The sequence below is a fragment of the Felis catus genome, chromosome A1, assembly GCF_018350175.1.
Source record: "Felis catus isolate Fca126 chromosome A1, F.catus_Fca126_mat1.0, whole genome shotgun sequence".
Classification (NCBI taxonomy): Eukaryota; Metazoa; Chordata; class Mammalia; order Carnivora; family Felidae; genus Felis; species Felis catus.
The window spans coordinates 108,801,672-108,829,161 of NC_058368.1; the positions used below are offsets into that span (position 1 = coordinate 108,801,672).

Genomic DNA, 27,490 nt, shown 5'->3' on the forward strand with positions numbered 1-27,490 from the left:
TTTATAAAGGTTTATTTTTCACAGAAGAGAAGAAACACTTTTGAAATCTGAAATACGAATGAAAATGGCTTCATATTACCTCTGGGCTCTGTTCAGAGACTTCTGAGAGGGTCTCCATTATTAAAATAAATAACTCCACGATAGCATGGACAATAAATAAATTGCTATATAAATAAGATTGTCAGTGAGATCTGTGACAGAGTGGAGCATTAGATGGAATATCTAGGAGGAGAGCTGGGGACCCAGGACCTGAGCTCAAATCTGAACCCTGACAGTGCAAAGACCCCAACTAAGGTGTTCTACGTGAGGCTTTGAAAGTTTCTGGGCACTTCAGTAATGGCTTCAGGAAATCATCCAGGGCTTCCAGGAAGACAAGCAGCTTCTCTGAGAACTCATTAACATCTTCTGCTTCGATATGCACTTCTCTCTTTGAAGAAAGCAGAAATTTCGGTCAGGTATGAAGGAGGTAGAAGGAATGTGACAGGTGTCATACTCAGCCTGGGCAGTGGGCATCCCAGCCACACTCGGCCTGGACAGCTTACCTGGGATGTGGGCGTGGGCATGGTCAAGTTTTGCAGCAATTCCTGTAGACCAGAGACAAGAGAGGCCAGTCAGCCTTTTGGGGGAAAGCCAGGAACACAACAGGAGCTTCACTAGTAGCTGGGAGGTATCAGTGTCTCCCTGCCAGTGACTGTACATAAGAAAGTACTAGGTGGTAGCTCTGCCCCCAGCTATGAGGGGTTGGTGGCAGGAGAGGGGGTAGGAATTTGGGGGTGGGCGTGAAAAGTGCTGTTGCTATTTTGGAAAAGGGAAAGACAAGGCCATGCACTCTGACCTGGAATAGGGTTCCTTGGGGTCGTGGAGACCCAGTGCCAGAGAGACCCTCCCCAACCTCACAAACCTCCAGGTAGTCCAGATTTTTACTGATGGATGACACTACACTAGAGACATTGATGAACTTCTCTGAGATGGTCCGGAAGGCAGCCAGGTTAGACTTCAGAAGGGTCTTGTCCTGTAGGACAAAGAGTGCATGAGGGAGGGCTAAGGAGGGGCTGTCCTTCTCCCGGTCTTGTGTGTCATCCCTCCTGCCTCCTTTCCGGAATGCCTTTCCCAGCATCCTCTGTCACCTCCCCCAGCTCTCTACGTGACCACCCTGCCCTGCCCCAGACCAGGAAGGACCCAGCTGCCCCAAGACAACTGAGGTGGTCACAGCACATCGTGGCAAAGCTTAGCCAAGGCATGGCATGTCCTACCTCCTGGCTTCAGATGGGCTGGGGAAGGAGGCTGGGTGAATAGGGAACTTCGTGAACCAGCTACCAAAAGAGCTCAAGGGGAAGGAGGCCAGCTTTGCCACCATAAAATTGTAGAACTCCCATACTTGGAAATAAACATCTACTACACAACCCCCCATGAGGCAATGAATATGCTGATGGAAGTATTTGCACTGAAGACGCCAGACAAAAGATTAAGGCTCAGATGTGACCATCCAGGGGTGCCTGACCCAAATGCACCCAAGTCACCAGCGACACGATGGCAGTCACTTCCAGGGAGACAGGGGGCCCTTGGGTCTGAGCTCTCACCTTCAGCTCTAGCAGCAGATTAAACTCTTCAGGTGTCTGCAGGGGCAAAGAGAGAGAACCGTGAGTGCCTCTGGCCTGAGACTGCCAGGCCATCCCTGCCCATGTCCAGTGTGTCCCCAAGTACTCACAGAGGTAGTGTTCAGCTTAGAGTCGATTTCAGAGATGATGTCCCAGTACTCGCAGGAGTCCTGACCTGGGGTACCAGAGGTCCCTGAATGCAGGGACTTGGGGAGGCTGAAGGGAAGGAAGATGAGGAGAAGCTGAAGACAGAAGGATCTACACATCTTTGAGTTTCTGAAAGCTAACGTGGTCCTCCCTGGCCCTATGGAATCTGAAGTGGTCCGATCTGCTTGCTCTCTTATAGGCCCAATGGAGGGGGTAGGGCAGGGCGGGAAACGGGGTGATGAGGGATGTTCAGAGAAGCCCCAGATGGGCTGATACCCTTTTCTGATAGGGAACCTCCATGACAAACATATCAATGTATTCATCATTCTCTGGAACCCACGATCAGTAAAACTTGAAAACAACATTCTCAAAAGGTTTCACCTCACCTCACCAAGGAAAATAAGAACGATTGCTCACCGGATAGAGTGGGCAACCTGGCTCTGAGCTCACCTGGGCCTGTTTGTGCCTCTCCCCAGCCAGGATCTGGTCCTGTTGTCCCTTGGACAGCTCTGATTCTCTGCCACCCACCTTTGCTGGCCTCCCCTTCTGAGTGACAGCCAAGATTTTGCCCGGCAACATCATTTCTATGGTTAACCATCTGCATGAAGGCTCAACCACTTAGAAAAGCAGTTCTTAGGAGCCTGGAACGCTATGTTACTAGCATGAAGTCCCAACGTTGTCACCTCACAGTTTTGGGACAGTTTCTTTGAGAATCAGGAGTATGGAGCTGAAGGTCCTGTATGTCTGCCCTTCCCTTGGCTTGTGGTTTTACCTGAGATAAATACTACCAACACAATAGGAACATCTGTCCCAATTCTTTGTGTTCCAGGTGAGCAACCAGAGAGTGACAGGCACTGAATACACATACATTTTTAGGGGCATCTGGGTGGCTCAGTCAGTTAAACATCTGACTCTTGATTTCAGCTCAGGTCATGATCTCACGATTCGTGAGATCGAGCCCCTTCCTGGGCTCTGTGCTGATACCACTGCGCCTGCTTGGGATTCTCTCTCTCTCTCTCTCTCTCTCTCTCTCTCTCTCTCTCTCTCTCCCCACCCCCCGTCCTCTCTGCTCTTTCCCCACTCATGCTTTGTCTCTCTCATAAATAAATTAAATAAATAAATAAATAAATAAATAAATAAATAAATAAATAAATAAATAAATAAATAAGACTGGCATGACTATCCCAGTTACCTGATATTAGAGCTGAGGTTAGTAGACCTGAAATTGACAAACAGAACATCTACATTCCAAACCCAACTGTACTTGGGAGCACTTCCCCTGTAACACATCTGGTCTGGACCATCCTTCAGAAAGCTTAGCTTTCCCTTCCTCAGTCTTCCCGGATAGTCCAGGCTAGGGGAGAATGACCCATTTCTAGGCTTTCTCCTTTCCAGGCTTATTATTCTAAACTGTGATTTTCTATCTGTCTCCTCCATTAGACTGAATTTGGGAAGGAGGTCCACTTGGCACAGATGGGCCCCAAGGAGGCCATATCCACAGCATGGAATGGAAAGCTGAGGGTATACAGTGTGAGGCTATGCAGGCCCTGGGGAAGGGATACACAGCTGGGTGAAAAGGAGGCCACACCTCCCTTTAACCGAAGCTCTCTCTTCAGGTGAGCATATGAAACCTGATAGCACTGCTTGGCCAGCCAGGAGCCCTGTGCTGCCTTCTGTATTGACAAAACCAGATGGTGTGGTTCTGCTACCAGCGGAAGCTTGACTGAGGTCATGGGCAGACTAAATCTGACACAGGATATCATAGAGAGGGTGGCAGGGGAGTTTGTCATGATGACTGAGGCCTGGGTCCCTACTGGTGGTGGGCACCCCAGAAAATCCCATGAGGTCTGTGGGGGTGAGTGACGGGAAAGAGATGTGGATGGGCCCACGTTAGATAGGCCCTACAGGCCACGACCTTGAACACTGTGCCCCATTCTGAATAAATCCAGACCACAGGCCTACAGAGATCCATTGGAAGGGGCCCAGAGACCCACCCTGAAAGCCATAAGATCTTTTTTCTGCAGACTGCAATCAGCAGTCCTGGGTTGGCTCTCCTACCTCGGCCCTAGCAGGGCCTCCCTTGTGCCACCCATGGCTGGGCATCCTCAGCTCATTTCCCTTCCTGATTGCAATCAGCCCGGTCTGCAGAGGAGGCTTTTCCTAGGTTGGGGCTGACGCAAACGCCTGGGGTGGAATCATTTTTTTTACAGGGGGCCAGGCCTCTCCCCAGGGGTTGGGCATGTCTGTGGCCTGCAGGAGACCAAGGAGGTTCCTGTGATTTCACCTGAAGCAGTTCCTTTATAGTCAAGGCAAACCTCAAGGGAGACTTCCAAAGGAGGCCCCTGTCTCCTGGTTGCCCTGAGATGTTGTGGAAGCACGGGGAGGGTACTCGGTTGTCCTCCTCAGCTGAGCAGCCCCCTTTGATGTGCATGTGCTTTGTGGAGTGTGACTCTGTTCCTTGCACAGGACTAAGTGCTGGGCTGCACTCAAAGGGCCTCTCCAGGGGGACTGGGCCCAATACCTCCTGCCTCCCTTGTTCTGGCCATCGCTGCTCCTTTCTCTGTCCATCTCAGCCTCTTCCTCTGGCCCCATCACCCTGCCTCAGGGGCCTTCCATTCTATACTCTGGACTAGAAAGACTTTGGATTCGCCCAACCTCCTTTCCCTTTAACCCAGACTACCAACCCCTTAAGGTTATACCCAGGCAGTCAGTTCAGAGCCTCTAACTCCACCTCCCTAAATCCTTAGGAGCTGACTTTGCCTCCTATTTCACAGGAGACACAGAAACCGTTGTCCTCATCTGCCACCAAACTGGTGGACTCAATCCATGGCACCTTCCCTGCTGGATGGACTGGACCCACCCAAATGGACTTTCCCTGAGGCTTCTGCTCAGGTGAGCATGTGACGCCTGATGCTGGAAGCCCTCCCCGTGTGTAACACCCTCGGCCACCCACTGCACCGGCCCACCATCCAGCTATCAGGCCCATTCTCAGCTCACCTCCAGCACAGAGATCCTCAAGCTTCTCTGCCTGGAAAGATCCTTCTCTGACTCACTGACTCCTCCAGCTGCCCCATCTCTCTTCTTCCCTTCAGAATAAAACTTCACAGCATCTACTACCCTGTCTCACCTTCACTCATTCCTCAGCCCACTGCCACCAGCATCTGCCCTCAGGGCACACTAAAACTGCTCCCCCAGAGGCACCAGTGTCCTCTCTGTCAATAATCCCAGGGACTACATCTTACCTTCACCATAAGGTCCCCCTCTCACCACCCTGCATTACTCCCTAATCTATTACTTTGTGGTGCTCAGCCTCTGGGGTCAGAGAGACCTGCTTGCATTCAGTTGTGGTGACATCACTTCCTAGCTGTGGGAACCAAACCTCTCTGAGCCTCAGTTTCCTCAGCTGTAAAATGGTGATAATAATAGTACCTGCCCCATAAGCTCATTGCGAGGATTAAATGAGTCAACTAGTGAAAAGGACTTACTTAGTGTCCAGCATTTACTAAGTGTCACTCAGGGGAATTTAGCTGTTAGAGTCTTTACCTCCATGCAGTTCTCTGCCTCCCCATCATCTGTGGTCCAGAGAACTCCCCACCCCCCACTGACCACCACAGTGTCCTGACTATTCCTAGCCATTCTCCCCACAGTAGCTAACCTCGGCTTCCCAGAACCCAAACTTTCCAGGACCATACTCCTGAACACTCCACAATTCTTTCGATGCTTCTAGCATGAAGCCTAAACCTCATTCTCCTTTGATAGATTTTGTAAGTATTTTTAAAACTGGAGACAAATACTATAAATGTGGAGACTTACAGTAGCACTACTCAGGGGTTTTCTTTGCTATAATGGAATGCAAAGTCAGGACTTTTAAGGGAGGATTTGCAGGAAATATTCAGCCTCCCTAGCTTTAAAACCCACTGAGCTTTAAAATTTCCTCAAAAAAATCTCTTTGAATTAAAAAAAAATAGAGGCTTCTCTCTGTAAGAAATCACACATTTTTGTACACAGGTCCCCAAAACTTTTATATAGAAGGTAACACCAATCCACGGTTGATTAGTCAAGAAGCCCTGTGTCTCTGGGTCAAGGATCCCCAGCCCTGCTTGTGTGGAGTACTTTATTTCTTTTTTTTTCAGTTTTAAGCTCCAAGTCTAATAGGGCGGATGAGAACAAACAGTCCTTTCTAGTCCAGAGAAAGAGCAAACGTTACATGAGAGAGGGCAGATGATAACAGCAGCTCACATTTATTAAGCTCTTGTATTATGAGTTGAGTACTTTTATTTTATTTATTTATTTATTTATTTATTTATTTATTTATTTATTTATTTATTTATAGTAGAGGGAGAGGGGAAGAGGGGGAGAGGAGCAGAGTGAGAGAGACAGAATCTTAAGCAAGCTCAATCCTGTGACCCTGGGATCATGACCTGAGCCGAAATCAAGAGCTGGACGCTTAACTGACTGAGCCACCCAGGCAGCGCAAGAGTCAAGTACTTTAAATCAGTACTTCTGCAATGTCGTGTGAATCACCTGAGAGTCTTGTCAAAACGTAATTTTTGATTCAGAAAGTCTGGGGTGAGGCCTGAGCATCTACACTTCTAACAAGCTCCCAAGTGACCTGAAGCGGCAGTTCTGAGGTCCAAGACGGAAGTAGCAAGGCTTGCGATCTGTCTCTCCCTACAAGATTGTTTCTTAAGAGAAGGGACCAAGTCTGTTCTATTTCCAGTGCTTACACACAACTAATAGTTTGTTGAATAAATTATGCCTAGTGAGTACCTCGCTGTAAACTTTCCTGTGTTGCTTCATTTCACTGTGCCTTGGAGACACTCTTCATGCTTTCTGAGGATGCTCTGAGCCCAGATCCCAGGCTCCTTCCTTGCCCGTGGCTGAGCAGGGAGCCGTGCATTCTGGCTAAGGGCACTATTCTCTCAGCACTGTCTTGGGTCACAGCCTCTTCACCTGCCTCCTCTTCAGCCACATCCTGGTCCTTGTCTTTACCAGATCTGCTCCTGCTCAGAGGCGTGAAACACCCAAGTTCCTCAGCATAGCCTTCTATCCTTCATCTCCCCACACTGTTTGTATCAGACCTCCACCTGACCCCTAGCTCTTTCACCCCGCCTCTCCTGTTCCGCCACTCCGGGCCCCGTTATCTCAAAGAACTCTTCTCCATGCCCTGCCACATTTTTCCCCTTTGCCAAAACCCCCTGTCCTGGGCCTGTGTCAGGGCCTGACACACCTCATGGGGCAGTGGTCCCCCCCTCCCTTCAGGGGCTGCCTCTGGGCCCCCTACCCTCCTGGTTTTCCTGCTTCTTCTCTAGCTGCTGCCTCTCTGGTTCTCTATGGACTCCTCCATGGTCTGTCCCGGCCCACTTCTCTGCTGAGCACAGCTTCCCTACCCAGCCTGTGCCTGCCAAATCCGAGCTCCCACAGACTGGGGTCAGGACCCCTGCAATACAGCTCTCTCCACTGTTCACCTGCCCCTATCACTAGAGACCCAGCCTGACACCAAAAGCTGCCCTCCCCTCCTCCCTTGCCTCGCCTCTCAGAGCTTCCAATTCTACTTCCGAAAACTTCCCAGGCCAGCCTCCTCCCCCTGTTTCCCAGTGACAGTTTTCTCAAAGACCCCTATCCTCAGGGGCCCAGGCCCAGCTCCTCCGTGCTACCAAAGGGACTGCCCAGTGCTTGCCACCAGGCCTCTGCTAGGGGTTAAGATCTCAAAACACAGGACAGAGTCAGGCTGTCAGACCAATGAAAGAAGAATGGGCATCCAGTGCCTGGGCTCCATCTGCCCCCTGCTAGGACCAGAAAGTGTTGAGGAGAAGCAACCTAAAGGCCATGAGGCAAACCATTGGGGACATTAATACCAGTAACTCAGCATGGGGGTGGGAGATGTCAAGAGATGTGCTTCTCAGTGGATGAGCCCACATGTGAATACTTAGCTGTGTGACAGGCTTCCAGACAAATCCTTGTCTGTTCCTGTGGGCCTTCACCTGGACACCCACACAGGACCAGGTGGAGCCAGGCAGAGAGGGCAACAGAGGGTCAGTCAGAGCTGGCCAGGGGATGGTAGGACCAGGTCCCACTGCGCAGGAGGCTTGAGTGAGCTCAGAGTCAGGCAGCCCCTCACCTGTCAGAGGGGTCCTTTCACCTGTTCCCACTCTGTCCAGTGGCCAGCCCATCTTATTCTCCTAGGCAAAATGAGGAGATACCCTCTGAGTAATTTTTTTCCAAGTTTCAGTGATCTCCAGCACTAGAAAGTGATGAATAAGTCTGTGGTTTGCTATGGGGGTTCCATGTCAGATAAAGATTCTTCCGACGTCCGCCCCTTCCTACACCACCAGGGTGTAGGCACACTGCCTCAGCGCATAAAAGACGGGAGACTGTTGGATGCTTCAGAACGCCACGAAGGACCAGGACAAGACAGAAAAGACCCTGACAGCTTGAACATGAGCAACCTTCCCATCATGTACCTTCTCCTGCTTCTTCTTGGATTCCAAGCGCCTCAGGCACAGGGGCGGCCCTTTCCAACTTACCAGCTGAACCAATACTTGGCAAAGATTGATGAAATTATGAAGATCTTAAACAAGTTACCCTTGCCTTCACAGGTGAGTAACTGGGATAAAGTTGGCATAGGGTAGGGAGGGCTAGCAGGTGCTTCAGGCCAATAGGACTAATGGACTCTCTCTTCCTCTGCCCCCACAGGACCCCTTGGACCCAAATGAGACAGAGATCCTGAGGGTAAGCACTCAGCCCACACTTGGGTGCACTTGGATCCCAATCTACTTCCTCCAGGGTGACCTCGGGCATGTCACACCATCTTGCCTAGCCTCCGTTTTTCATCTGTAAATAGGATTAACAGTATCTATCTCAGTGGATCATTGTGAGAATTAAGTGGGACAAATGCATAGAGTCACCAGACCAGTGTCTGGTGCTAACTAGTGTTGAATACATTTCCTCAGCCATATCTATAACATGAAAATGCCTTTTTTTAAACAAATACAAATGAAAAGGCAGCTCTAGGTGAACAATTCCAAAGGCCTTAAGTTCATCATTTTTCAGTGGAGCAGCCTAAAATTTCCCCCATGAACATGCCTGCTTTCTTCCTTTTCCTTAAGACACTGAGTCGTTTTTCATGCTGATTGGTCCTTGGCATTATCACTTACAATTACTTTTCCTACTTCCAGTTGGCTTCCATGGTTATCTCACCTTTGTTTGCATGGCGCTCCTCGGGTCCAACAAGAGGTTGAATCTCTCCCGAGTTTATTAGCCATTTGTATCCCCCTCTTTAAGGCATGCACAGTTAACAGGCTGCACCCATGTCCTGCTGGGGTCTCTGCAATTTTCCTTCTAATTTCTAGGAGCCCTTTATCCAGTCAAGGCATTAATCCTATTATCTGGCCTCTTAGCTGCAAATATTCCCCTTGGTCAGCCCTTCACCTTTTGTAGATATTCTTTTAAGCAATGCTTCCCCCACCCAGGTGCAGAAAGATCCACCCAGGCCCTGTATGCAGCTTACCTGGAACCAGGGAAGGTCAGGGCTAAGAAAAGTTGGCTTTCTTTGGGGTGTGCACTCACCTGTAGACCTGTGCCCTGAAGATTATCTCAGGAACTCAACTGGGCAAGAACGGGACTAGGAGGGGATTGTCCAAGGATGTCCCTGAAGGCAGTCTTGGAAAACTGGGGATGACTTCAGCCATGGGAAGGCTGAACCCCAACCTTCTCCCCTCATACGTATTCTTGGTCCCCTTAGGAAAACACCCTTCTGAGGCCAAACCTGGATGCATTCTTAAAAGCTGCAGAAAATTTCCATGAAGATGGACTGCTAATCTGGAAAAATCTTAAGGTGGGTGAAGCTGTTGAGAGCTTTGGGGATCCCTGCTTTGGCTCTGACCAGCCTCTGGGAAGCGGGGTAGCAGGACCTGCTCCTTTTTCAGGTGAGACCCTGACTGTACGCTTTGGTCTCTTCCCACAGGAATTCCTGCCACTCCTGCCCACTCCCACACCCAGGGTAAGCTGCCCCTCGAGATGCCCCTGCAGGTGGTACTCTTAGCCATGACCTGACCTCTAGCCTGTCACCTACCTTCTAACCTAATGCCACTTTCCTGGTTTCTTCACAGGGAGACCCAATCCATATCGAGGAGGATAACTGGGTTGATTTCCAATGGAAACTGACTAAATATCTGGAAATCCTTGATAACTTTCTGAATTTCAAGGAGAAACACTGAGTCCTAGAATTCTCCATCTGATACCCCTCCTTCTCTGGGCCTTCTCACCATGGGGCCTTGGACATCAAACACAGCAGAACAGCTGAAGATTCTGGGATATCTCTCACATAGTCCAGAACTGGAGGGATTTCACTTTCTCCTGTGGAGTCAGATGAATTGTTAATTATCTGATTTCTGAAATGTGCTGCCCCATTTGGCCTTTAGTGATTATAGTCTCATTTTTATCCTATTGAATGTATTTATTTATGTATTTTTATTTATTACCTTGTGCAATGTGAAATGTATTTATTTTAGCAAAGGAGCCTATGTCCTGCTCATTCTAAACAAGACTCAAGAGGGGGACTTGGAGGCTTGTTAATTTGTACCTCAGGTTTTAAACTGGTTTCTATGCATCTGAGAAAATAAACCACACTCTCTGAACAACTTCTCTGTTGCCAGTGTCTCGATTTGACTCAGTCTTAGTAACTCTCTTGCCTGGTGATTGAGCAGCCATCCAGCCCCCACCCCCAGCAAGCCTCCCTGCCACCAGATGGGCCCCGGAACCCACACCCTGGCAATCTGTGGTCTACTGGGAAGCCAGATGGAGTTTTAGAAAATGCAAATCTGACCAGGTTGATCTGATACTTTATTTTCCAGTCCTCAGGGGGGTTCTGGACCTTGTCCTTCACCTTAGGATAGCAAGAGAGGCCTGCCTCCATCTGGTGCTTCTATTTCCTTATGTCTGCAACTACCAACCTCCTTGATACTCCAGCCAGTAGATACAGTGTGGCTTCTTGGATGAACCATACACCTTTTTTTATACCTCTAAATCTTTACCCACACTGACACCTCAACCTCGAATGCCCTGATCCTGACTCTGCATGGTGAGTTCCAGCTACAGAGACCAACTCAAATGCTGCCTACCTCTGGGTTGTCCACACTATTCTAGGACAGGGCTCTTGTCTGAAATAGGTGGATAGATGGGGACCCACTGGAAGGACAGCCATTGTAGCCCAGGGTGGCACAGTCTGATCTGAGTGGTGGAGGTTAGGACATCACTGAGTGTGGCTTCCATGTGCCACCTGACCCCTGAGGTCCCACTGACCCTCTAGCTCTGAGTGCCTCCATCCCTGGCTCTCTTGCATGCTGCCTAGGTGCACTTTCTCCAGGCTGGCATGGTGGGGGAGAGAGGGGAGAGTGAGCCCTCCTCTGTCACCATGCTAAGGAGCAATGTCATTCTCTCTGACAAGTACCATAAAGGCTTAGGATGCTGACATCAGATGCTAGGGTCCCATCCCTCTTCTTTTCTGTTTCCCACCTTGATCCACTCCTCCCCTTGGGTCATGATTAAGGAACAGCCTGGTTGCTTGAATGGGACAAGAAAACGTGAGTGATCTACTACCGCAGAAATATACCCTCCACATTCCTCTTCCTAATACAATTTTGTGTTCCCACGAAAACAATTTTCCTCTCACTCATTCTGCCTCTCTCCAGCCTGGCCCACGGACAGCACTGTGGGTGCTCAGGGAGGATTCTGTGTTGGACTTGGCCCTGGAAGGAGCTGGAGAAGCTGCTGCAGTTTCTGGTGGAGCCACTAGGGGCAGGCAGGCCACTGGTGAGATGCTCCAGGACACTGGGGGAGGATCTGAGAGCATGGGCCCAAGCTTCCTGATTCTTGGCTAGCTTTCCCACTTCTACTTCCCTGCCTGTTCGCTCTCCACCCACACCTGGTGGCTGCTCCTGTTTTCATCCCAGCTGAGGCAAGCATTTGTGCACCACTCTCTTGTTCCCAGGATGAGTCCCTGCTCACCACCTCTTCTTCACTCCCTGGAGAATGGGTCAGCTGCCTTCCACCTGTGCTAGCCCTGCTACCCTCTGCCCTGGTGGAGAGGAGAGGGACCCAGTGACCTGTCCTGCCATGCTTCTCCCACACCTCGTCCTCAGCAGGCCAGAGCCGAAGGTGGATGGAACCAGCTCATACCGGCTCACAGAGCCAATTGTTAAATCTTGAAAAGTTGCCAGCCAGTTATCAAACCATCCATACCTTGAGACAGGTCACAGTGAGTATTTATGCTATGAACATGGGCAAATGCTACAAAGCGGACTCCTTGCCCTGGGAATCTGTGGTTTAACTTTTACCAGCTGCTGGAGCTCCCCTCACTTGAGGTGTGGAGAGGTAGCTGGCAGTCTGCTATGTTGTTCTTACCTGGCTGTCCCCATTCAGAGCCCCTTCTCAAAGCTCTGTTTGTGCTGCAGCCACACTATTCTCACTCCAGGCTGGATGGCACTATATTCCTTCAGTGCCTGGGACTTCAGACATTCAGCAAACTCTGGCTGAGCACCTATGTATCAGGGCTTATATTGGACACAGGGATATGGCAGTGAACCAGACAGATGGAGGGGATCTGGGGAGGTTGCTTTACATTGAATGGTCTGGGAAGGCTTTCTGAGCAAGTGACACATAGTTTGCAACGTGAATGACAAGAAAGTGCCAGATGTGTGACAATAAGGGAGGAAAGAGCTCCAGACAGAGGGAACAGTGCAAAGATCCAGAGACTGAAATGGGCTGAAAGCATTCACAGAACAGAGATGACCTATGATAGAAGTGGAATCTGGTGGGGGGCCCACAACCCTTCTTCAGCTTCTCTTTCTCTCCTCAGGCCCAGGCCCAGCCCAGGCCCTGTGTTAGTGACTGAGGACTACAGGAGGCAGGAGGTGGTGGTCAGGCCAGACACAGACCTGGCCCAGGAAGATCTGAAGGTGTGAGGGAGGGAAGTCAGCAAAGATAGCCCCACAAAGCAGGGGAAAGACAAGTGGAGGTGACACGACTGAGAGTAGGTGAGCCTTTTCCAATATTCTGGGGTCTCACCACTGCCCTTCTTACAGAACAGATGAACTGAGGCTCACCCTTGATCCCAAACCCGAGAACAAGCCTGGGGCCAGCACAGCCCTGGGTTGGGGCCCAGAAACAAGTCAGGTTGGGGCACTGTTATATCATGCTCAGCTGCCTGCAGGGAGAGGGCTTATGACTCCCTGGCCCAATGGGAGGCCCCAGGGTGCTCACATCTCCCTGGTATGTCTGTCAGTTTCATGCTTTCTCTCCAAAGGCTACCCAGAGTGTCCTTAGTGCCAGATCTATAAGTCTATTTGCCACTAGTGGGCAGCAAAGCCCCATCAAAAGTCCCAGGATGGCCTTTTGAAAGTCAAAGTTCCCACCTTCCCAAATCCAAGGTGCCTTTTCAGCGGGAAAGTAGATGAATTCAGCCAGGAATTTTATTTTATTTTTTTAATTTTAATTTAAGAAACATTATAGTTTTTCACTGGAAGGGCAATATAAGATAGCATGTATCCTCTTCACTGAAAAATTTGTAAATTCAGAAAAATAAAGCAGAGAGAAATTGCTAGGAAGGCCAGTGTTTAAGGAGAGGCCCCTTCAGAGAGGCATCACTCACCTCACTCCATAGTGTGAATCCTCCTGCTTCAGGACAGGCTCTGCTCCTCCCACCCTGTCCTGGAAACTTCATTTGACTCAGTTCAGTAAATAACCTGGGGACCCACCATAGCTTACCCAGGCTGGGGTGGGGGACTGGGGAGATACTGAGTCAGGCCCTTGGGGGCCTTTTGACCATGTCCAATTTGGCCTAGCACAGTGTGGTGGGGGTTATTTCAGACAGAGCAATGGATGAACAGGTATGGGTCTTGTTAGAGGGGCTTGCCACAAAGGGTGATGCAAAGAGAGCTTGAGAAGGGACTAGGGGTTCATCTTGCAGAGAGAGATACAGAAAAGGATGTCTGGCAGATGACACTGGGGAGAAAGAGAATGAAGATCTAAAAGTACAGGGTAGGCTGGGAGCACAGGAGCATCTAGGCCACTTAACAGGGCCAGAGTTGGGTGCTAAGCGGCTTGGTGGAACCAGGCCCTCCACTCACTGCCTTTGCCCCTAGAGCCCAGTCACCCAGGGCCCCCAGCACCTCTGGGTCTCAGCCTCGTCCCCTCCCCCATTCATTCCTCTCTGATCCCAGGCCAGCCCAGCCTGGCCTGGCCACTGTGGAGACAGCAAGACTGAACAACCATGGCCTGAGAAGTGATGGGTGTGTGAAGGGAGAGACAAAGGATGGGGTCACAACAGAAACCATGTTTAACATCCACAAGAAAGATCCAGAACAGAGGGAGAGAGGTGCTGAAGGAAAGAAGAGCTGGTCAAGCAGAACAGGACCCCTGGCCCATGGTGGCAGGGAGGGTGAGGCAGAGGCTGTCTGGGCCAGAGTAGAGTGTTGAGTGAATTCCCACTGGGAGCCAGGGCCTCAATTTTTCCCTTGAAAACCTCAGGTCAGGCTTCTGGAGGGGGTGTGAGAGATGGATCAGGCAAAGTTGCTGCTGTCCTCCTGGACCATGGAGGGCTCAGGGAATCCCCTCAATGACCCCATCTGTGATTAACCCCAGTTTACAAATAAACTGAGGCACAGAGAAATTAAGGGAGCCTCTGACTCCAGAGACTGTGAATCCTTAATCCACAGTGCTTTGGCCAATGCTAACTGAGGCACAGGAGCCTTTCAAGTGTAGTCTCCTGGCTGGATCCAGGCCTCCGGAGGGACCTCCTAGCTCTGCGGCCTTGTGGTTCCAGCCCCAGTGGTGAGCAGCACAGCCACAGAGCCTCAGCTCCACCCCACCAAGCCACCACACACATAGCACCCAAATCCTCTACATGCCCACTGTCTCCTCCTACCCAGTGACCCCCACATACACACACACTGGGGCTGAGATGCAGAGCTTGGCCCTCATTGCTCCTGTCCATGTGTCCCCCATTCCCACATGCCTCATGGAGTTTCTGAGAGAAACCACCGGCTCACAGCTCTCTCCTGCCTTGGCCAGCAGTCAGGGCCTCCCTACTCCCACCCAGCTCCTCAAAGACCCCAGGGTCAGCTTTCACTGCAGTTTTGGCTCGTTCTTTGATACCCTCCCCCTTCCCTCCGCAAACCCTCCCTGCTCCCTATGCTCACAAAGTCCTAGTCTGAAGCCTTCTTACTGCTTCCTCAGACCGGCACTCCCAACCCCACCTGCCCCTGAGACTTCCTTCAGCAGCACTGTGCAAGTATCCTGCAAGTGTCCTGACTGAGCCCTGCCCTAGAGGGCACATGGGCTATGCTTGAAACCAACCAAGTGCAGCCAGGGACAGCAGGCTGTGTGGATGAACACATGCTCCTCTGAGGTGACCATGTTAGGGAGGAATGGGCCTCTGGAAGGGGAGGGGAAGGACAGGGGCCAGCTGTGACTGGGTGTGGAGAGAACATAGTCATAGCACAGAGCTATAAGAGCATGGGAGTGGGCAGTGGGTTGATGGAGTGCTCTCTCTTCTCCATTGTGTCTGTCCTGCTTCTTGTATGCGAGCAGGGTCCCTCCTGAATATGGTAATAAAAACAACAGACAGCCACTCCTCCCCCTCAGAGAGGTTGTGAACCCTGAGAGGCATGAAACACTGGGGATGGGCCCACCTGCATCAGTGGGTACCCAATAGGTATGACTGTTCTCCTCAGCTGATGGCCAGACTCAATGACTCCTTGTTCCTATGAGGCAAGACCCTGGGACCTTTCCTCCTGAGGACAGCCTGGGACCACCTCCTCCTTGCCAGAACGAGGTGGGGGACAGGACTAGGGAGGACAGCCCCCTGTCCTGATGTTCTTAGTTGGCTCTTTCCCTGTGACTGTGCCATTTCCCAGTCAGTGGACCTCAAATACCCAGCTGCCCAGCAGGGTTTTCCTCCTGGGGCTGGGTGTGGGGAGGTATTGAGGCACTGGGGAGGGGTCTGTATAGGGAAACTCCTTTCAGGGAAGCCTACCTCCACACCAGGAGAAGTCTCTGGAGGCCGTCCACATCCCGGTAATTACTCTCCTCTCAAGGCCAGGAAGATAGATGCTGGGGGGCCGGGGAGGGGGGGGAAGGGTGGGGGTTTGTGGGGGAGGGAGGGAAGGCATCCAGTCAGTCAAAATAGAAAACATCCCTCCATGTAGCCCGGCACTCTCCAAAAACTGCATAGTGTGCCTCCATCCTCTTGTGGAGATGAGCCAGTTGGGGCTCAGAGGTTGGAGTCATAGCCTGAGGTCATGCAGCAAGAAGGGCCAAGCTTAGAGGCAAGCCTCCAACTCTGCATTCATAGTGGAGGGAGTTGTTGCACCCCAGCAGGCTAAATAGGGAACTAGGCTACAACCCATACTAGGGGTGGCCTGTGGGAGTGAGAAATAAATGTGTGTTCAGGGAGAGGGAGTTTTGAATCTGTTGCCCCAGGGCTGGGAGGAGAAATCTCCAAGGACCACCTTTAGCCATCCCAGAGACACTTTGTGGACCCCCCCCCCCCAACTCTCTTCATTATCACTTTTATCACCACTCCTCTTGGGCCCTCTGCCTCACAGCAGGGGCTGTTCACTTCTGTGAGGGGCTAGGGGAGTATGGTGCCAGAATGAGTTGGGTGCTCTGCCCAGAGGCAGAGATACATAATAGAGGGTAGAGGGTATGGCCTTGGGGTTCAAGGCCAGGGCCCTCTGGGATCTGAAGAACCAGAAGCAAGGGATGTGCCTGCCTAAACAGTGCCTCAGTGAAAGCCCAAGCGAGCCCTGGCACTTCAGAAATGTCCTGAAGGAGCTCATTCCAGAACCACCAGAACTGAAAGCCCACATCTGCAACCTTGATTCTGACCCACCAGCCCCAGAGGAAGGCAGGTATGAGAGCTGGGTACAGATCCCCAGGTACTCAACCAGCACATTGGCCTGGATTTCAGCCTCAAAAACCAAGGACAGGGAGGGGCATAAGACTTGGGAGGTTGAAAAGGCTTCTGGTAAAGATTTCTCTTCCTTTTCATTTTTAATGCAGTATCCAATGGCTCTTTCCCAAGGAGACAGATAAAGAAAGTGGCTCCTTCTGGATGCCTGATGACATTCCTACCTGGGGATGAGGCCAAGAGACAGAGATTCACAGGCAGAGGATGCATTTCCAGCCTTGGAGAAAGTACTCTGGGCAGGAGGCATAAGTGGTGGAGAGGGCATCATGGAGGGCATGCCTGATGAACCCATCTGTGGGATGTTACCAGCCTGAGTGTGCAGTTAGGAAACAGCAAGGAAGTCCCAAGAACCAAGAAAGGAAGCAAAAAAGGGTGTCTCATCATCCTTGGCCCAGTCTTACAAGTTGGTGCTCCTGGGCACTACCCAAGGCCCAGCTTACTTTGTGCAGCCCTCTGGTGAGAAGAACTTCCTCTTTACCAATGACTTCCAAGTGTCTTGGGTCCTGACCTCTCCCTGACCTCTGGGCCCATGTAGCCACAACTGAAGGAGTCTTCCTGGAGGTTCCCTGGCCTCTTAAACTTGCCACATCCAGTCCAGTCTAGAACAACTCCCCAAACCTCTCTGCTACCTTGGGTCTCTCCCATTTCATCAAATAACCTCACTGTCCACACAGCTGCCTGAGCCAGAACCCTGAGTATCAGACTCCTCGTTCACCTCTTGCCCCAAACCCACACATGCAACATGTCCCCTCAAGGCCTTCTTTGAATTTGTTTCACTCTTATTTGTTGATTCCCCCTCTTGTCTCTTCATTCTCTGTGCATGGTTGGTTGATGCCCTCAACATGGTGTCCATGAGTCTAGGCATTGCCCTCCCTCTCCCTACCTAATGTGACCACCAAACATGAGCTCCAAGTACAGCCACAAGAGGTAGGTCCTCCTATAGGCTTGAATGCAGAAAGTCCACACATGGTTAATGGTTAATCACCTTCAGATCCTCCCAGACCAGTCAGGACTCACCAGTACCAGGGACTGGGGACACCCAAAAAACAGGATCAGAATTAGGACTTGGACAGGCTGGGTCTTTTTGAGGTGTACCTCTGGGGACCTAGACAGAGGAGATGCCAGAGTGATCTGCCTGGAGCTGCGACCACAAAGGCCAAAGATGTTGCTTTGTGTGTCTGGTGTGGCCTGGAGTGACCGGGATCATTTCTCAGGGAAAAATGAGCAACTCCTGGTGCTGTCCCTGCACCAGGGTCTCTTGAGTACAGTGCCAGGACCCTGTGAGCCCTGAATCTGGGTGGAGGTTGGGCTTTCTACCTCATTGCATCTGTCCATAAAGATGCTGTCAGAGGCTATGGCTGGGCAAGGGGCATGTGTCCCTGATAATTCCAGCAAGGCTGAGTCTTCTGCCCAATTTGGGCTTCAGAAGCCTCCCAAAGTGATGGGAAGAGGAGAAGAAAGGTTGAAGCACTACCTCCTTCCTGGGAGGTTTCTCCCACAAAGTTTCTGGATAGACAAAAGTTTCCTCTGTGAGGCAGCAATAATTAAACCCATTGTAGAGATGAGGGACCCAAGGCTCAGGGAAGAGGGACTTCCTTGGGCTACCCAGGGATCAGTGGTGGAGAGCCCAAACCTGAAACACAGAGATGCCTGGGTGACAGGCTCTATTGGGGAAATTCTGCCCTTGGCCTTCAGGGTTTCCCTGAGACATTCACAGGCCACTCTGGCTTCCCTGCCAACACTTGTAAGAGTCTCCTTTTAAGCTGCCCTAATGGGGAACATCCCTCATCTGTCTAGCCAGGCAACCAGCATTTCCTGGCATTCTGATCCCTGAGATAGTAACAGAAACATCAGGGGAGCAGGAACAGATATGGGTTCAATTCCTGTCTCTGCCATCACAGACTGTGTGGGTGGGCCTCTGGTCGCCTAGACTCCCACACCATGGGTTGGCAGGTCTAGGGAGTATGTGATCAGCTGATATGTCTGTGTAGGGGTTCCCTGGGACATGATGCACTAGGACGCCTGTTTCCTTCAAGCTGTGGTAACTTCCTCTCTGATATGGAGCCTGGGGTAGCCACATACCCATTTCCTCCAGAGCCTATAGGAGGATGCTCACAGGAAACCCCTTCCAGAGGGTTTTCTCCTGGCCCTGTGGGAAGGGGCCAAAGAGGAGTCACACTGTTCATCACAGTCCCCGCCCCAACCCTCCCACTGTTCTATCTGGGGCCCTTGAGTCAGCACACCCGCTCGATGTTATCGCTGCCACTTTCCATGCGGTGCAATCTAGGAATGTCTGTCTGTGTCACGGCCTCAGCCTTGATGTCATCTCTCCAAAAAAAAAAAAAAAAAAGGAGAAGAAGATGTGTTTCTGCCCACGAACCTCATGGCCAAACCCAGGAACTCTGTCTTTCCCATGATGACTTTGGTACCTATAGGCCAGCTGCTGGCATGGATCTCTCCTATGACTCCTGCTTTTCCTCCTTTCCTGCTCTACTGGAACCCTGGCCACTGGCCAGTGTCTCACGTTTCTAGCATGCCCCTAGCCCTTAAAAACTGCTGTGCTGGCCCTCAGCCCTTCTTTTGACTTTCTGTGGCCTTAGTGGTTGCATGGACAGGAACCACTCACAGGCAGATCTGTCTTCTGCACAAGCAGCCTCCAAACTGCTGAAACTTCCTGTAGGTCCATAGACACTGCAAACCTGCTTCTTCATCCCTGGGTCCCCATCTTAGATACCTTGACAGTGGTTCTAACTCTTCTTATGTACATTAAAAAGCACATAAGAGAGGGTGTTGAGTAGATTAATCTTGCTCTTTCATTCGTAGAGCTATAAATTCCATAAAGGCAGGGCCCTGTAGGTTTTCCATCATCCTTGTATCCTCTTCCCCTCCTGGGAACCTAGTAGGTACTCAATAAAAATGAATGAATGACTGAATTACTCCATTATATCATCTAGTCCTATAAATTTCTACCTCCTAAATATCTCTGGAAACTGCCTCCTCTTTTCCATACCTATTCCTAAAACTTGCTGTCTCTCCATTCCCCATTCTTCCACTAGCCTGTCCTCTCCCTCCCTCCCACAATGTGACTTGCCCACCTGACGTTACCTCTCCTTTCAGCCTGCACAGGGAGGCAGCATCCCCTAGGGAGGCTCTTTGGTCCCCATGGATCCCCAAGTTGTGAGAAGTGTTTTCTTGGGATCCTTCAGCTCTGAACTTCTTCCCTGCCTGGATCTACACAGTGGGAGGATCCACTGCTCTCTCTCTCTCTCTCTCTACCAGGCTGAGAGCCTCCAGGGCCAGAAGTGAGGGCCAGTGGGAGGGTCCCATCCACCTCCTCCCCAGCACAGAGCCTGGTACAGATTGGAAATATTTGTTGACTAACTGTCTGAGCTGTGACGACTCATTTCTAAAAGGAAAGTGACCTTCCATCTTAGAGGGACCACACCAGCTCTATGCCTCCCTGACTACTCACTTAGCCACTCACTGTGGTTCCCACTCTCTACCACCCAGGTTCCAGATCACGGTCTGACACAGATCTCCACTCTGTGTAGCATCTGCATCTAGTATCCTCAACTACTCTGGTGCCTCCTAAGCACTTCCTAGAAGGGGCTGAGCAGAGCCCTCATGGAAAAGGGGGAAGGACCAGGGCCTGGACACTCTACACCCTCACTCTAGCCTGGCCACCTAGGAATGTTCCACCAGGCTCAGAGGGCAGGGCTGGCCTCATGTTGGGTCCCAGACCCTGGGAGGGGATGCAGCTAGGTCTGGAGGACTAAGGTATGTCTTCCCTGTGCCAGTGCAGCAACGCTCCTGCCCTATGGTGAAACCTGCCAGGGCTGCAGGCTCAGGGCACGGTACTTAGACCCTAAGTTCTACCTGCTCTCGAGGGGTGTCTACTTGAGTCCAGCAGAATGTCATTAATGTGTCCGACTGCATCAATCTAGACTGAATCTGGGGCCCCAAAACATCACAGTTAGTGTGGGGAGCTTTTCCCATATCAGAAGGGCACCTGCAGAGGCATGGGGGCTCACATGGATGTACCTCATGTAAAAGTCCCCTGCCCAACACACTTGGAAGTACAGACACATCCAATCACACTGGCACACAGACACTGAGAAATGCACATGTGTGCAGCCACACCCTGTGGCTAAGAAACTCACAGCATGGGGCAGCAAACACAAACTCGTGCTGTCCTCTCCAAACTCCATTGTGAAAAGCAAACACTTGTCAGCCCCTCAAGAGACTGGCTTTTTCAGAAACAGTTCCTGTTCCTCAGAGAGGCCTCTGGAGCTGGAGGTGAGCTGGGGCAGGGGCCCTGTAAAAATTATGCCTGGAAGATCTTGTTTGAGAAGCCATTGTTCCCTGAAGCTCCTGGCACCTGCCAGGGGCTCTACAAAGGAGCGCAATGTCTATCTCAGAAGGGTAGTCTGGTCCACAGAAGGAGGTGAGGCTCTATAGCTCAGAGGGAAGAGTCACTCAGCAAGGTGGTACTGGAGTCAGAATTTGAACTCAGGGCCCTCACCCACCCCAGCTGATCTCTGCAGCCTGGGGGTTAAACACAGCTTTGAAAACCAGAACTGTTGCTGTCAGATGGGATCTTACCACGAAGGAATGCTCTGCAATCTTGTTGGCTGGACATGATGTGCACACATGTGTCATTCTCTCTGCTCACAGGGGGCTATGAGGCAGAGGTCCCTGGCTGAGCAGGCCTTGTTGACTGTTTTGGATCCTGCTCTGGATCGCAGGACTGTGCCATTTGTCTGGAATGTGCCTAGGTGGACTGTGGTGCAGGCCTGTGAAGGTCTTCCTCCCACTCAGATCTTTCACTGTGGCCAGAGGAAAGGGATCTAGGAGGAGAAGGGAAGGCTGATGTTAGAATGGGCCCCAGGGTGGGCACAGCCAGCGCAGAGCCTTCTTGGGATTAGAGGCAGGGTGGGGAGCCTGGGTGTAGGAGCTCGATCCAGTGTCCGGATCCAGTGTCCGGGGCCCAGGCCCCGCCCTGGCCACTCCAGGCCAGGAAGTCGAAACTGTGCCCAGAGGCTCCTCAGAGGAAGGGGGCAGCCTCATTGGGCAGACTAGCCAGGGAAGGCTGGAGGGTGCTCAAGGAGGCAGGCGGATGCGCTGCCAATTCTTGGAAGGACTTATTAACGAAAACCCCTGAGCCTGACCACCTGGAGGAAAGGCTCACCGTTCCCATGTGTGATAAGGGCCAGGAGATTCCACAGGTCAGGTAGTTCCCCCGCCTCCCTGGCGTTTTGTGGTCACCATTAATCATTTCCTCTAACTGTGTATATAAGAGCTCTTTTGCCAGTGAGCCCAGTGCTCAGAGAGAAAGGCTAAAGTCCTCAGGAGGATGTGGCTGCAGAACCTGCTTTTCCTGGGCACTGTGGTCTGCAGCATCTCTGCACCCACCAGTTCACCCAGCTCTGTCACTCGGCCCTGGCAACACGTGGATGCCATCAAGGAGGCCCTGAGCCTTCTGAACAACAGTAGTGAAATAACTGCTGTGATGGTGAGTGAGGAAGGGAGTGCGGTCCGTGCCTGAGCCATCTCACTGGCCTGGAGTGGCCCTGTCAGTTTGATAACACGGTATTTTCCTTTTCTACAGAATGAAGCAGTAGAAGTCGTCTCTGAAATGTTTGACCCTGAGGTAAGATACTCCTCTCTGACACACCTTCCCAGAGGCCTCTACCTTGGGGGGTGGCTCCATTTTAGATGGACTCTCACAAAGTCCACTTTCTCTCCAGTCACCTGGCTGCCAGAAGGAGGGGTGTTCAGGTGGCCACGGGCCTTGCCCCTGTGGCAGACATGTAAACTCTTTTGTTAGCTGAGCAGCCATGGACAGACCTAGCATTCAAGGGGGTGGGAGTCACCAGGGAACGGGTAAGTAAGCAGGAGTTACTTTGAGACCAAGCCCTGTGGAGACAAGAGTGCTGACTACAGAGAGGCGCAGAGGTATTTCAGGGTCAAGCCTTGTTCACATAGCAGGTCTGGGGGATGTCCCATCCTGCTCCTTACTGCCCGAATGGTTGGGGGATAGCAACCTCCTTCCCTGGGGACTGGGACCCTCTTGAGATGCCAGGGAATGTGGCTGTGCTAGCTGAGGGGGGCCTGAGCTGAATGGTGCAGATTTATGTTTACATGAACACAGCAGTACGGATGACTAGACCCGACATCACCCTGTTCCCCTCCCAAACCCTACTCCTGGGGACAGGGCTGAGAACAGGAAAGAGTGACAGGGAGGTTGTCATGCGCCCACCAGAGGGCACTTGGCCACTTCTCACCAAGGAATGGACGTTTCCCACAGGAGCCGAAATGCCTGCAGACTCACCTAAAGCTGTACGAGCAGGGCCTACGGGGCAGCCTCATCAGCCTCAAGGAGCCTCTGAGAATGATGGCCAACCATTACAAGCAGCACTGCCCCCTTACTCCGGTGAGTGCCCATGTCAGGGTCCCAAGCTGGAATGTCTTGGCCTAGGAGGGTTGAGGACTGGGTAAAAGGAGAGGCCTTTCACTGTAGCTGTTCAGGACCCTAAAGGGTTTTTGTGTCAACAGATTTATAATGATTAGCCCCTTCAGAGGGTCAGCAGCCCTGATTATTTTTATCTCTTGGAGTTAAAGCCATGGAGCTGGGAGCCTACATACTCCCTAGTGGGAGTAGGCTTATGCTCTTATTATCATTAATGAGCTCAGTGGTGAGGCAAACCCAAGGAAACTCAGGGCCTGCCTAAGGTCCAGGATACATTCCTGAGCCCAAGTGCTACCTCCCAACAGGACTTTTCCCTGGCCCCTTGTGAGGTGCCTAAATTGCATGGGAGTTAGGAGGGGGTCATATCCGGATTGGACAAAGGCCCCAAACAGTCCTTTCCTGTGAGGAGTGAGGTCTGTGGACTTGACTCCTGCTCCTTCTGGGTCGCTGGAGCTGGCCTCTGAGGAAAGAGGCAATTTGTCAGGTGCCTGTCCCGGGCTGCGACTGGAGGAGTTGTGCACCCTTTGAGTGACATATGGTGGCAACCTGTCACCTGATCCAGGTCAGCAGGCGGGCCCAGAATGGGTTCTAACAGGCTGTGCAGAAACACACTGGTGCTTCCCTCACATTACCCATTCATACCTGGACCCAAAGTTTTCTTTTTCTTATTTTTAAGGAAACGCCCTGTGAAACCCAGACTATCACCTTCAAAAATTTCAAAGAAAATCTGAAAGATTTTCTGTTTAACATCCCCTTTGACTGCTGGAAGCCAGTCTAGAAGTGAGGCAGGCCAGTCCAGCCAGGAGCCAGCCCTGAGAGTGCACCTCGAGAATCACTGCCCTCGAACCTACGGATTGCTGAAACTCAGGATCTTCACTTTGGAGGGACCATAGTGTGGGGCCTGGCCATGGGGGGCGGGCGGGGCCAGACTTGCGCTGGAACACGCTGCCCCTGATATGGGCTTGGTATGGGGAGCGGGCAATGTTTTACGTTGGCAGGGATCAGTAATATTTATTTATATATTTATGTATTTTAATATTTATTTATTTATTTATTTAAGATCATACTCTATATTTATTCAACATGTTTTACAACAATAATAAATTATTAAAAGCCTCTTCTTATTTGTGCCGTTTCCAGTTTATTTTCAAACTTGAGTGAATGCTGACAGTGAGGATGGGAGGAGCTGCAAGGTTGGGGGTGGTGCCTGAGGGGCGGCACTGTCGGAGCAGAGGGGAGGTGAGACTTGGCCTGGGTGCTACATTCTGCACACCTAGACGTGCTTCCCTGGATGCTCAAGGGTCCCACTGCAAAGAGAGGTTTTCAGGTTCACTTGGAAGTCCAAGGAACCTGGTCAGTGGGCACTGTGCTCCAGAAAAAGGGCCTTATACTTCCTGAGAAGGCTTGAGGGTTCCTGGGGCTTGGCTGGCCACTGGTTGAACAGGCCTGCCCTTGAGCGAGGCAAAACACCTATGCCCCTCAGAGGCCTGGACCATGTGACCACACCCTGATCCTCATACTCAGGCTTTCAACCACTCCTAATTTGAACCAGGAGATAGACTAGCTGTTCAAGAAAAAAAAAAAAAAAAAGACAAACAAACAAAAATAACCACAGGGGTCAGAGCTCAGCATATTTACCAAACTTTCCCCCAAATGGGTGATCTTAATCTCTGAGAGTCAGAATGTAAATTCAGAATTTGTTAGTACATGGTTCTAGTGTGGCATTTTTCTGAGCTGGCTTTTGTTTTTACATGAAGTTTTACATCTAATCAGGTGCCCTTCCCTAAAATCCAAGGCCTTCAGTCCAAGAAAGAGCAGTGCTTTTCTCTTCCCTTTGCCAGCCCGGTTGAAGGCCATGTTCCTGAACCCATTCCCTTGTGTCCCTCCTGTGGACAATGAGGAAGTGGGTGGGTCCTCAAGTGTCAGGTAAACAGCAAGGCCACCCTTCTCTTTGACAGGTGGGCCTGAGGAAGCTGGCTTGGTGCAGCTGTTCCCCCTGACCCGCTCTCTCTCTCCACCCCACCTATTGTCTCTGCTCTAGCCTGCACCTGCAGACAGCACCAGTCCTGGCCAAAGACCTGTCCCAACAGGCAGGCAGAGAAGGGTCATGACTCTAGATGTGATTACAAATAAAAATTCTTAGACCAAGCCTGATTCTCAGCAATAACAAGAATCCATGAAGTGTGCTGTGGTCATAGAAAATGCATGAAAAGCATATCTTGCCCACTGATAAGGAACTCTCTGTCTTCCACGTAAGCCAGTGATGACTGATAAGAGATTTAGCATTTCCTTAGACTCACATATATAGGTACCCCTCTCCACATAAATGTGGAGCCAAGCCCAGGGCTCAGATTGGCTTGGAGCTATCATAAGGTCATACCATGTACCTGTATGTGTTCCTGGCTTGTGCACTCTGGGGATCAGAAAACCATTCTGCCTCGATGAAGACAGCCAGCGCATCTGCTCACGACAATCACACCGCAGTCTGTGCTGAAATTCAGAAAGAACTTTCGGCTGACAACATTGTCTACAACGTAAGTCTGGGTCTTCATCAAACATTGCTTTGCTCTTAGTGGCCCTTTGTGTTTCTGACCAGCTTCTCCTGCTTCCAGGGTTCCTTCAAAAGGCCCCAGAACACCAGTGAGGTAAGGTGCAGTCTCTCCATGGACCTTCTGACCACATCTGAAAGGGATCATCACCCCAGTCAGCACCCAGGGCAGAGATAAGAACAAAAGATGTCAGAGTGAGAAATCTGGGAAGAAAGCGGAGTTTGAATTTGGAGCTGACAGCTCAGCCAACAGATGAGCGAGTGGCCAGTTTTTAGGCTTTTCCAGGCTCCCTGATCACCACCCTAGATCAGTCCTGGGCCTGGGGACAGACCAGACACTCACTGCACAGCTTACAGCACCCACCAGTGTCCTGTGGGACAATCAGGGTAGGGCCTGATTCTGAGTTCAGGGCTCCTAGCCAGGGTGACCAGGGATGGATGGGAATGGTGGTCAACTTGTGGTCTGATGTACACCACCATCATCCCAGTGCCCCCAACCCTGTTTCAGGAGCCCTGCTATGGGGAGTTTACAAAGGTCTTCATCTCTACCCTGAAGGAACTTACGAAATACAACGAGCATGACCATCATATAAGAAAGGTTTATAAGGACATGAAAGAACTCACCAGAATCTGCCCAAAGCTGGAAGTAAGTTGCTATTTGCTCTTAGGGGAACCTCATGCCACCACAGTCAGGGGGCCCAATGGGACAAAGGACTTCTTACGGCCCCCACTTGTCACATGTGAGGCCTCAGGTACAATTTTCTGATCCAAAGGAAGTGCACTCACTGACAGGGGCTAGGGCTTAGGAGAGTGGGGATTTAGGGGTTGTTTCAGAAGTTTCTGTTATGCCCTCTGCCAAGTCCCTATGCTCAGGGGTCAGTGTGGAGCAGGTCTGAGACAGGTCAGAGCAGGGCTGGTTAGGAAGGGCTGCTCAGCCAACCTTGGTTCGGTGGCCAGTCCCAGGGAGCTCTGGTTTGCCCTGCTCCTGGGATTCCTTCAGGGCTGATGAGTCCCACTGGGAGCCTACTATGTGGGGATGGGCAGTGGTTTAGGGGGGGCATGTTCTTGGGAAATGACCAAGGTATTCCTCTATGTTCGGCCCCCTGTTTACACATCCCCTTTGTGCTCTGACCCTACTTGTCCTGGGCAACCATGGGACCTGCCCACACTTTGCTGCTCTCTCCCCAAGGCTATATGGTCCTCAGACCCTGTGCTCCAGACAGCCTCGAGTGCCCCCTTTAAGGGCCTGCCCAAGGTATCTCCCAGGGATGGAGGGTTTACAGGACCCTTGTGGCTAGAACAGAGTTTGTTTTTATTTTTTTCTACTAAAAAGATGACTTAAATATGTATTTCTTATTTAGCCAACAGAATCACCCAAGAACTGTACTACTGAGAAAAGTAATTTCTCACAGTTCAAGGAAGCCTTACAGAGTGTTGTCATATCCATAGAAGGATGGAAATCCTGTAAAAGGGTCAAGAGCAGCCTGTGAGAATCCATCTTTTCAGTGAAGCCTGGTTAGAGACACAAGAAATGGAACTGGAGGAGCCTCAGGAACAATTTATAGCCAGGGTGGGGTGGGAGTTTGCTGGCCCTGGGCTGGCTGATGAGAATGTGGGTGGGTAATAAGGATGGGGGTGTGCCTGAGGAAATTATTTCTGTAAATGATGCAACAGCACCTGCTATTTCAATAAAGTTGGGGTATATAAATGCTGGTGAGTGAGAGTTGTGATAGAGTTTAGTCTCCCTGGGCCCTTGG

General features: G+C 51.1%; 3 protein-coding genes across 6 annotated transcripts; 2 read left to right on the forward strand and 1 right to left on the reverse strand.

Annotated features, from left to right (window-relative positions):
* LOC123385772 lies at nucleotides 1-25,707 on the reverse strand. Of its 3 annotated transcripts, XM_045058684.1 has the most exons (10): nucleotides 25,573-25,701; nucleotides 23,048-23,206; nucleotides 21,319-21,563; nucleotides 16,881-17,026; nucleotides 10,013-15,857; nucleotides 1,709-1,814; nucleotides 1,581-1,616; nucleotides 902-1,012; nucleotides 543-584; nucleotides 1-427 (listed from the first exon to the last, which is right to left on the reverse strand). In XM_045058684.1, exons 5-10 carry the CDS (start codon nucleotides 10,027-10,029, stop codon nucleotides 290-292), a joined length of 450 nt encoding a protein of 149 aa, XP_044914619.1. In that variant the 5' UTR covers nucleotides 10,030-15,857; nucleotides 16,881-17,026; nucleotides 21,319-21,563; nucleotides 23,048-23,206; nucleotides 25,573-25,701; the 3' UTR covers nucleotides 1-289. The 3 variants fall into 3 exon arrangements, with proteins under 3 accessions (XP_044914619.1, XP_044914620.1, XP_044914618.1); XM_045058685.1 differs by lacking the exon at nucleotides 23,048-23,206 and having other exon boundaries at nucleotides 25,573-25,707; XM_045058683.1 differs by lacking the exons at nucleotides 10,013-15,857; nucleotides 16,881-17,026; nucleotides 21,319-21,563; nucleotides 23,048-23,206; nucleotides 25,573-25,701 and having other exon boundaries at nucleotides 1,709-2,727.
* Nucleotides 8,186-10,027, forward strand: LOC111560806 (interleukin-3-like). Its single transcript, XM_023255164.2, has 5 exons — nucleotides 8,186-8,344; nucleotides 8,442-8,477; nucleotides 9,490-9,582; nucleotides 9,712-9,747; nucleotides 9,857-10,027. The coding sequence occupies exons 1-5, from the start codon at nucleotides 8,186-8,188 to the stop codon at nucleotides 9,962-9,964; spliced, it is 432 nt and encodes a 143-aa protein (XP_023110932.2). The 3' UTR covers nucleotides 9,965-10,027.
* CSF2 (colony stimulating factor 2) lies at nucleotides 21,867-24,157 on the forward strand. Of its 2 annotated transcripts, none has more exons than XM_019833687.3 (4): nucleotides 21,867-22,228; nucleotides 22,325-22,366; nucleotides 23,024-23,149; nucleotides 23,862-24,157. In XM_019833687.3, exons 1-4 carry the CDS (start codon nucleotides 22,070-22,072, stop codon nucleotides 23,961-23,963), a joined length of 429 nt encoding a protein of 142 aa, XP_019689246.1. In that variant the 5' UTR covers nucleotides 21,867-22,069; the 3' UTR covers nucleotides 23,964-24,157.
* Nucleotides 25,708-27,490: the final 1,783 nt, after the last annotated feature.

Coding starts and splice junctions, on each gene's coding strand:
- LOC123385772 (XM_045058683.1), bottom strand. CDS start 2,110: ATGTTGTTTTCAAGTTTTACTGATCGTGGGTTCCAGAGAATGATGAAT. Junction 1,013..1,580: donor ATCTGCTGCTAGAGCTGAAG/GTGAGAGCTCAG, acceptor TTTGTCCTACAG/GACAAGACCCTTCTGAAGTC. Junction 585..901: donor AAAATCTGGACTACCTGGAG/GTTTGTGAGGTT, acceptor TCTGGTCTACAG/GAATTGCTGCAAAACTTGAC.
- LOC111560806 (XM_023255164.2), top strand. CDS start 8,186: ATGAGCAACCTTCCCATCATGTACCTTCTCCTGCTTCTTCTTGGATTC. Junction 8,478..9,489: donor ATGAGACAGAGATCCTGAGG/GTAAGCACTCAG, acceptor TGGTCCCCTTAG/GAAAACACCCTTCTGAGGCC. Junction 9,583..9,711: donor TAATCTGGAAAAATCTTAAG/GTGGGTGAAGCT, acceptor CTCTTCCCACAG/GAATTCCTGCCACTCCTGCC.
- CSF2 (XM_019833687.3), top strand. CDS start 22,070: ATGTGGCTGCAGAACCTGCTTTTCCTGGGCACTGTGGTCTGCAGCATC. Junction 22,367..23,023: donor CTGAAATGTTTGACCCTGAG/GTAAGATACTCC, acceptor CGTTTCCCACAG/GAGCCGAAATGCCTGCAGAC. Junction 23,150..23,861: donor AGCACTGCCCCCTTACTCCG/GTGAGTGCCCAT, acceptor CTTATTTTTAAG/GAAACGCCCTGTGAAACCCA.